This window comes from Natrix helvetica (genome assembly GCF_964273705.1).
Source record: "Natrix helvetica genome assembly, chromosome: 5".
In the NCBI taxonomy this organism is placed as follows: Eukaryota; Metazoa; Chordata; class Lepidosauria; order Squamata; family Natricidae; genus Natrix; species Natrix helvetica.
Window position 1 is genome coordinate 103,007,022 of NC_138551.1, and position 8,194 is coordinate 103,015,215.

Below are 8,194 nucleotides of genomic sequence, written 5' to 3' on the forward strand. Positions count from 1 at the left end.
AATCCAGGGATTCACAAGGTGCATGCATCTGAATATGTGTACGACCGATGGACATGGTTTTATGTAAAGTCATAATAAAAGGTAAAAATTCCCCCTGTCCAGCCATTTCTGACTGTAGGGAGCGCTGCTCATTGCCATTTCTTGACTGAGGGAGTCAGCGTTGGCCAAAGACGCTTCGGTGGCCTATTTAGACCTATTTATCTACTCTTACGAGCTGCGGTGGTGCAGTGGTTAGGATGAAGAATTGCAGGCTGATTCTGCCCACTGCCAGGAGTTCAATCCTCACCAGGCTCAAGGTTGAACTCTTGCCTTCCATCCTTCCAAGGTCAGTAAAATGAGGACCCAGATTGCTGGGGGCAATATGTAAACCACTTAGAGAGGGCTGTAAATAGCGGTATATAAGTCTTAAGTGCTGTTGCTACTTGCATTTGCATGCTTTCAAACTGCTAGGTTGGCAGGATCTGGGGCAAGGATGGGATGTTCACCCTGTTGCGCAACATTTGGGTTTCGAAGTGCCAATCTTTGGTCGACAAGCCCAACATCTGAACCACTAGGCTTCCATGCCCTCCGCCCTCCCCCCTTTAACTGGTCTCAATAAGGACCAGTTAATAGATGTAATGAAAGAAAGACAGACCAAAATAATGGTCAAGAGAGCCAATGGTGCTGATGCATAACTTAGCATTATAATGAATACAAGTGCCTGATCAGAGGTTAATTTAAAAGAAACCAGGAATGTAAGGTGGCTTCTTCGTTTAGATCAATCACTCTTAAGGAACAAACGTGGATTTTGCATCCCCTCCTTTAAGAAGGAGAAGACCTCGTGATTTTTGGGAAAATCTCCGTGGTGCAGGTTGCCTGGAGAAGGATGGAATAATAGCACTGCTAGTGTGTCCGATCCAGCTTGCATCTGGTGAACGTAAGGGAATTGCTTCATCACCATTTTGTGTTCATGTGGCGACTGACCCTTCCCTTAATTTGCTACTCCAGAATCCAGCCAAGTGTTGTGGCCTGCCGTCACCCAGCAGATCTGGCAGCAGATTCGGACAATGAGGAGGTTGGGAAGGAACCTGGGCCAGTCCTGGAGTCTGGGGAAGGCTCTGATGAGGGCTTTGTGTCAGAGGCAGAGAGGAGGCCAGGGCCATCTGACAGTTATCAGCTGCCTTCAGAGTCAGACATCAGTGAGGCAGGGGAACGGCTGGAGCCTATTCTCAGTGTGCGCATGCGCAGAGTTGCCAGATGAAGAGAACAGTTAAAGAACAGGGGTCAACTTATGAGTAAGGTAGATGATGAATGGCCCCTCCCAAAGGAAATAAAAGAGTGAAAGGGGAGTGGAGTTTGCAGGAGACAATTAGTTCGCTTCATTGGTTCATGACTCTCTGAGACTCCTTGCCAAATTTAGCAGATATCAGCCTGGCAGCCAGATAAGGTTGGTGACTGTAAATCCTCCCTTAAAAGACTGCTGGATGTGAATGAGCAGAATTCACAGTAAATTAATAAAAGGGGCTTTTGTCAGGACAAGGAGTTTCCTTCATGTTCTTGGGAAGCCTCGGTCAGAACAGTCACCAAGTTTTTGATCCGGTGAGCTTTCAATTCCTCTAGGATGGAGAGTTCTAGCAATGGAATGGATGGTCTAGATAATCATCCGTGTGCCCCAATGAGTTCTACAGAATGCTTACAGCATCACCCAACAACAACAATGACCATAATAAACATCTGCCTATTCCAGGTCCTTGAGAAGGACTCGGTAGGTGGACAAAAATGCCAAATCCAGACTAAACATCTGGCTGACTGTGGGACATAATGATGATGATGATGCCTTCAGAGACCCAGAGGCCCACCATGGTTGGACAAGCTGAAAGGAAACAAGAAGGCCACCAGTGGCCGAGGGGATGGATTGGATTCTGACAGAAATGAATGATACCTTGAGAGACTTCAGAAGCCAACTGGGGAACACGTAAGCTGGAGAAAACATACTCATGTCATTGCTAAGCGTCAACACCAGCTGAGGGGCACTTCAGACACCTCTTCAAATCTCTGTCATTCTGGACTCTTGCTTGACTCCGCAGATACACAATCACACACTCTTTTCGACTGCTGTACACAAGTGGTTTGCTCCTGCTCCTTTCTAGGGTACGCTTTCAACATTCTGGCTCCCCCTAATACCCCGGCATCTCCTAGTGGCCTCCCATCCAAGCACTGAGAGAAGAACAACAGTGGAAATGACATCAGGGCTCTGAATCAATCCTGGTGTCACCATGCCAGAGGCTCTCGGAAATTCCTGGCTTTATGAAAACGCATTGAAAGGCTCACTGAGTCAGGGCCTTTCTCTCCGTTCTTTCCTCAGAGACCCATGTTCTGACCTAGGCTTCCTTAAAAAGAAAGAAGCCAAATCTTGGTCCTGGCAAAATCCCTTTTATTTACATGACTGTGAAGTCAGCAAGGCAAACAGTCTTTCCGAGGAATATTTATCAACACGAACCTTATCTAAGTTTGGAGAGCTGCCAGATAACTAGTTTCCAAACACAGGGCAAAGCAAAACTTAGTACAGAGTCTCTTATAGTCACAAACAGAACTTTCCACTCTTGAACTGACTGACTGACTGAAATGTTTCCTGCAAAAGCCCACTCCCCGTTCGCCCCTTTTTTGTTTCCTATGGGAGGGGCCAATCACCTCCAAGGTGTGGCTTTACTCTTAAGTTGACCCTGCTTCTTTCTTAGTTGTTCTTGTCTTCTGGCAGCTCTGCACAATTGCACACTAGGAACAAGCTCCAGCTGTTCTTCAGCCTCACTGCTGTCTAGCTCCCTCTCTGCCTCCAATGCAGAGCCCTTGTCTGAGCTTTCCTCAGCCCCCAGGACCGGCCCATGTTCCTCCCCAACCTCCTCACTGTCCAACTCTGCTGCCAGCTCCACTGGCCACGGCGGGCCACAACATTTCAAAGGCCCTTAAATCTCTGCTGCTCAGAATCAAGTACCAAGACTAGTGTCAGGGTTCCAAATAGCACCCAAAATTATCTGACAACTAGCATCAATAGCACGGCATCGTGCTCTTTGAAGTAATTTTCATCAAAATGTAATTTTCATTAAAAAAAAATACTTGCCTATCCGGCTTCTGAAGCAGCCTCTCCCCACGTGTGGCTTTATTTATTTCCACAGCCTGCTTAAAATTAGCTTGCCTGCAGTCATGGAACAGCAGTGAGTCAAGGGCCACCCCCGCCGGTGTGAACACCGGGTTTATTTATTGCAACTGGGGGAAATCCTGTGTGCTCAGACCAAGCGCAACTCAAGAAACTGGATCCATCCTTAGGGTAGTTTTTTCCCTCCAGTATTGTCAGGGAAATTTGCATGGTGCTGTTGTGGCCCACCAGTGGAGCTGTCAGTAGATTCGGACAGTGGGGAGATTGGGGAGCAACCTGAGCCAGTCCTGGAGTCTGGGGAAGGCTCGGATGAGGGCTCTGTGTCAGAGGCAAGAGAGGGGGACAGGGCCATACTCCAGTTATCAGCTGTCTTCAGAGTCAGACATCAGTGAGGCAGAAGAACAGCTGGAGCCTGTTCCTAGTGTGTGCATGCACAGCGTTCTAGACAAAGGGAACAGCTAAGGAACAGGGTCAACTTGGGAGTAAGACACAGGTGGACGGTGAATGGCCCTTCACAGAGGAAATAAAAGAGGAGTGAAAGGGGAGTGGAGTTTGCAGGACACAATTATTTCACTTAATTGGTTTGTGACTCCTAGCCAAGGTTCGCAGATATTGGCCTGTCAGCTCTCCTCCAAGCCAGATAAGGTCTGTGACTGGAAATCCTCCCTCGAAAGACTTTGCTGAATGTGAATGAGCAGAATTCATGGCTCAGAGCAGGTGCTTGGCCACACAAGCATGGCCACAGAGTCTTCCTGCCATATTGGCCACAGAGTCTTCCTTCCTAAGTCAGCCTTCCCCAAGTTGACCGGCGCTCCGGACTTTGGCACTGCACAGGCTCTACACCTCCTCTTTGGTACCAACTTGGCTATACATTCAGATTAAACAAGCTGTGGCAGGGGTGAAATCCAGCAGGTTCTGACAGGTTTTGGACAACCAGTAGTGGAAATGGTGAGTAGTTCGGAGAACCGGCAAATACCACCTCTGGCTGGCCCCAGAGTGGGATGGGAATGGGGATTTTGCAGTATCTTTCCCCTGCCACACCCACCAAGCCATGCCCACAGAACCAGTAGTAAAAAAAATTGAATTTCACCACTGAGCTGTGGATAACAACAATGGCCTCTGAGTCAATCCCCAAAGCCAAACACTGGAAGACCAAGAATCTCTCTCTTTCCTAGTGACTTTTTCACACTTTGCAGGAAGCGTATCTCTCTCACATGCTTATCCCAGGCTCTGCATTTGTTGGTCACTACATGGTGCCCATCTGTAGAATTGATGTGGGATATTTAACACAGACAGAACATGATGGTGACCTTCTAGTGGTCATTTTCTACAGAAATAATTTTATTCCCATTATATTCACAAATACTGATTTATTTTGTGGGAGGGAGGGAAGAGTTAGGGATTGTGTCTCCTTAGATGAAATTAAGCAATTGTGTCTTCTTAGATGAAAACTTTTCTTTTTCAACCATTGTCCAGGACTCAGATATTTTTTTTTGCCAGCCTGAAAAATATTTATATTTTACCGTTCTTTTTGAATTATTATATTTGACAGAAGCAACATTTAATGTCAGTCGGGGAGAGGGGAAGGCGCAATCCTCAGTGCATACAAAAATAGACCTTTTTTCCTTTTTATAAAAACGTGAATATTAAGAGACACCCCTCCCTTCATGATTAAAACCTGACATTCCTCACGCCACCCCACCCCCAGGATTAATAAGGCAACCAATTTAACATGCAGTCACGGCCCACATATTTAAAAAGGCACCGAGGACAGCTCAAAAAAGTTACAGACCTGCACCCAGGAATTCTCCCTCCCGAGAGAGAGAAACGGAGTTCTCTCAACTTAGCGGGCTTGGAAAACGGGCGCCTTTTCCCACACCCATTTGCTATGAATTAAGTTTTCAAGAACGCGCAAAGGAAAATATAGCCAAGGGGAAATAATTGCTGCGGAGGGAAAGTATGAATTATTGTAAAACCAGGAATTCCCCCCACCCGCAGAGGAATAAATATTGCCTGTGGTCTCGCCCAGCCCGCATTGCACTCGCTCTCTTGTCTCTCAGTCCGACATCGATTTTTTCAAGTAAAAGTTTTCCGCAGCCGTCCCGACGACGGAGAGTTGCGCGGGTCGCTCCCCGCCTTGCGCCGCACCAAGTCCTGCGGCTCCCGGCCTCTAAAGTGCACACGGTCCTCCCTACGTCCTGCTGGCCCGTCGCCGGCTGCCCCTCCGGAGAGAGCCCCCTTTCCCAGGCAGCGCTTCCCAAGCGCTCCCGCGATCCCGAGGGCAGCTTCCACGGTTACCTGCCGGGGAAGGTGAGCGCGGGGTCCAGGCGCAACAGCCCGGTGCACGAACCAGCCTTCCGAAGCATCAAGGCGTCCGTGTCCGAGCGCCGCACGAAGGCAGACCGGCTGCGCCGGGGCCGGGCGGAGCCTGGGGCGCCCCGACGGCTGCGGCTGCGGCACCGGCGACCTTGCGCTCCCTCTGCCGCAGATGGATCTTGGTGTGCCGCTTGCGCTCATCGCTGCGGGCGAACTTCCTGCCGCAGAAGTCGCAGGCGAAGGGCTTCTCACCGGTGTGCGTGCGGATGTGGGTGGTGAGATGGTCGCTGCGGCTAAAGTTGCGCATGCAGATGCGGCACTGGAAGGGCTTGTGGCCCGTGTGGATGCGGATGTGGCGGGTTAGTTCGTCGGAGCGCGAGAAGCGGCGGTCGCAGCCCTCGGCCGGGCACGGGTAGGGTCGCTCGTGCACCGGCGTCTTGCTGGGCCGGTTGGGGTACTTGCGCGGCCTCAGGATGGGGCGCAGCGGCAGGCTGCCCGGGCCCCCGTAGGCACCCGGGGCCAGGCGCGTACTGACCGCCGTCCCCGAGGAGGTCCCTTCGCTTAGCCCGCTCGGGGGTGCGCCCAGCGTGAAGTTGCGGATGGTGGAGAGAGGTGTGAGCGGTGGCGGGACGCGCATCGAGTCCAGGGCGCAGGGAAAAGGCTTGCGCTCGGGCGGGCCGTGGAACTCGCGCTGGCTGCACGGCGGCGGGGGCGGTGGAGGCGGCTGAAAGAAGCCCGCGTACTCCGGGATCATGGAGAAGAGGCCGGCGGGGTCTGGTCCCACCGACCCCACGCTCTTGGGGGAGTGGTGGTAGGAAGGGGGCGGCGGATAGGATCCCGTTGAGGCGGCCAGGAAGGGCGAGGAGCCGTCGGACGGCGCCGGCTGCTGCGCCTGGCCTTGATAAAGCTCTCCGCAGGCGGAGTAAGGCGGCGGGGGCGGCTGCGCCTGCGGCGAGTAGAGATGGTCCAGGTCCCCGGCAGCCAGCGCCATGGCGCATCCGTGCCCCGCGGGGCTGGATCCGGCGGTGGAGGATGGAACCGCCACGGCGGAGGCCGGGGATGCCGTCGACGGTGCGGCCACTCCCTGCAGGATGCCGGCGCTGACCAAGTTGAGGATGCCGTCGGCCGCGTAGCAGCTGGCGCCGGGATACGGAGGGTCGATGGAGAACTTGCCCATATAAGTGAAGGATTGGCTACGTGGAGGCGGCGGCGCGAAACCGCTGCAGGCGTATTGCAAGTCCAGCGCTCGTTTGTCGCTCATGTCCGCGCCGATCAGGCCATCTGGGGGACGGAGGGAAGAGAAAGGTCGTCACCACCGCGCAGCCGGAGCTCTCCTTGGGATACCCGCCCCCGCGCCCAGACAGCCTTGGCTGCTGGCGCAATTTAGGATCGCTGTGCGCTTGAAGCCAGGCGGAGGGGTTTAAGTTCTCCAGCCCGCCCGCCCTGCGCCGGCTCCTCTTCCCTTTCGCCGACCAGCGCCCGGGTTAGGTGCGCTGGCCCACCAAGCAGAGGTCCTTTCCCCGAGCCCGATCCTACAAGCTCTCAAGTTCTGACCCTTAGGGGCAAACAGAGAAGCACTCGAAGTTCCGCCACCCAGGCTGAGTCCACAGTGAAAAGTGGAGCTCGGTGATCGCAGAGATTTGGCGCTCAGCTCATATAGCGGCCCCGGGACCCAAGGCGGCCACGCGATTACTACTAGTTGAAAGCTGCTCGTTGGTCCCAGCTTCTTGGGCAGAAACCCGAAGCTGTCTCGAAGGTCCGGCCTTTGGAGGCGACCAGCGCTCCACCGCCGCCGCCGCTGCTTTCGGAAGGCTCCAGAGAAAGGGGCCACTGAAGTCCGCCGGTGGGCGCGGGAGTCCGGCCGCCCCGTCCACTTATGCTTTCCCCCTCCTCCCCCGTGGGCGCCCCCCGCCTCCGGTTCTCCCCCACCCCGGTCATGCCAAGGCCGAATGCCCCGCGGGAGAAGGGAAGGGGCACTTACCGCTCAGTTGGTCAAACGGTCCACCCAGGTCCAAGCTGGGAAAACCGATGACTGACGGCGGCAGGGCGTCTTCCGTGGGATAAAGGCCTTCGGGCAGGTGCACCAGCCCGCTGAGGGTGACGGGGATTTTGTCGACTGTCTTGGCGGTCATCCTGGAGTGAAGGAGCCCCCCTCCCCAGCCTGGTCCAGGGGCCGCTTATTCCCCCAGAGAACGGGCCGGGCCGTCTTTTCCCCCCACGGGGGGTGGGGTGGGGGGCTGAGATGCTTATCTAGGGCAAGGGGTGGGCGGGGGGCTCCTGGAAGCAGGTGGGGGAAGCCACATGGGCCAAGCGCCGCCAGCGGGGCTCCAGCGCTCCGTCCGCTCCCTCGTTGCGCCCTTTTTGGATCGCTTGCAGCTACCGGGCAACTGCCAAGTCCGCGCCAAGTATTTATGGGGCGGAGAGTGAATGCCGCGACGTCACTGCCCATATAAGGACTGAGGAAGAGGGGAAGGGCGGGGGCTCGCCGTCACGTGGCCAATTAGCACGGAGCGCCCGGGGGCGGGGTGGGTGGGGGCTGGAGCCCCACGCGGGTCCGGGCCTGAGAGCGCAGAGTGACCGGGGCCGGTCCGGAGATACGGCGAGGAGGGCGAGTCCGGCCATGCGAGCCCCGCCAAACAAGGGCAGCATCCGGCTCCACCCGCGCTGCCTTTAAGGGGAGTCTTCCGGGGAAAGAAGCGGGGGCGGCCGAGGAAGAGGCACGACCCTCCCGCCTCCTGGCTTGCC

At 54.8% G+C, this 8,194-nt stretch overlaps 1 protein-coding gene across 1 annotated transcript; it reads right to left on the reverse strand.

Annotated features, from left to right (window-relative positions):
• Positions 1-4,469: 4,469 nt before the first annotated feature.
• On the reverse strand, positions 4,470-7,792 carry EGR2 (early growth response 2). The gene is made up of 2 exons (XM_081954418.1): positions 7,431-7,792; positions 4,470-6,730 (listed from the first exon to the last, which is right to left on the reverse strand). The coding sequence occupies exons 1-2, from the start codon at positions 7,579-7,581 to the stop codon at positions 5,499-5,501; spliced, it is 1,383 nt and encodes a 460-aa protein (XP_081810544.1). The 5' UTR covers positions 7,582-7,792; the 3' UTR covers positions 4,470-5,498.
• Positions 7,793-8,194: the final 402 nt, after the last annotated feature.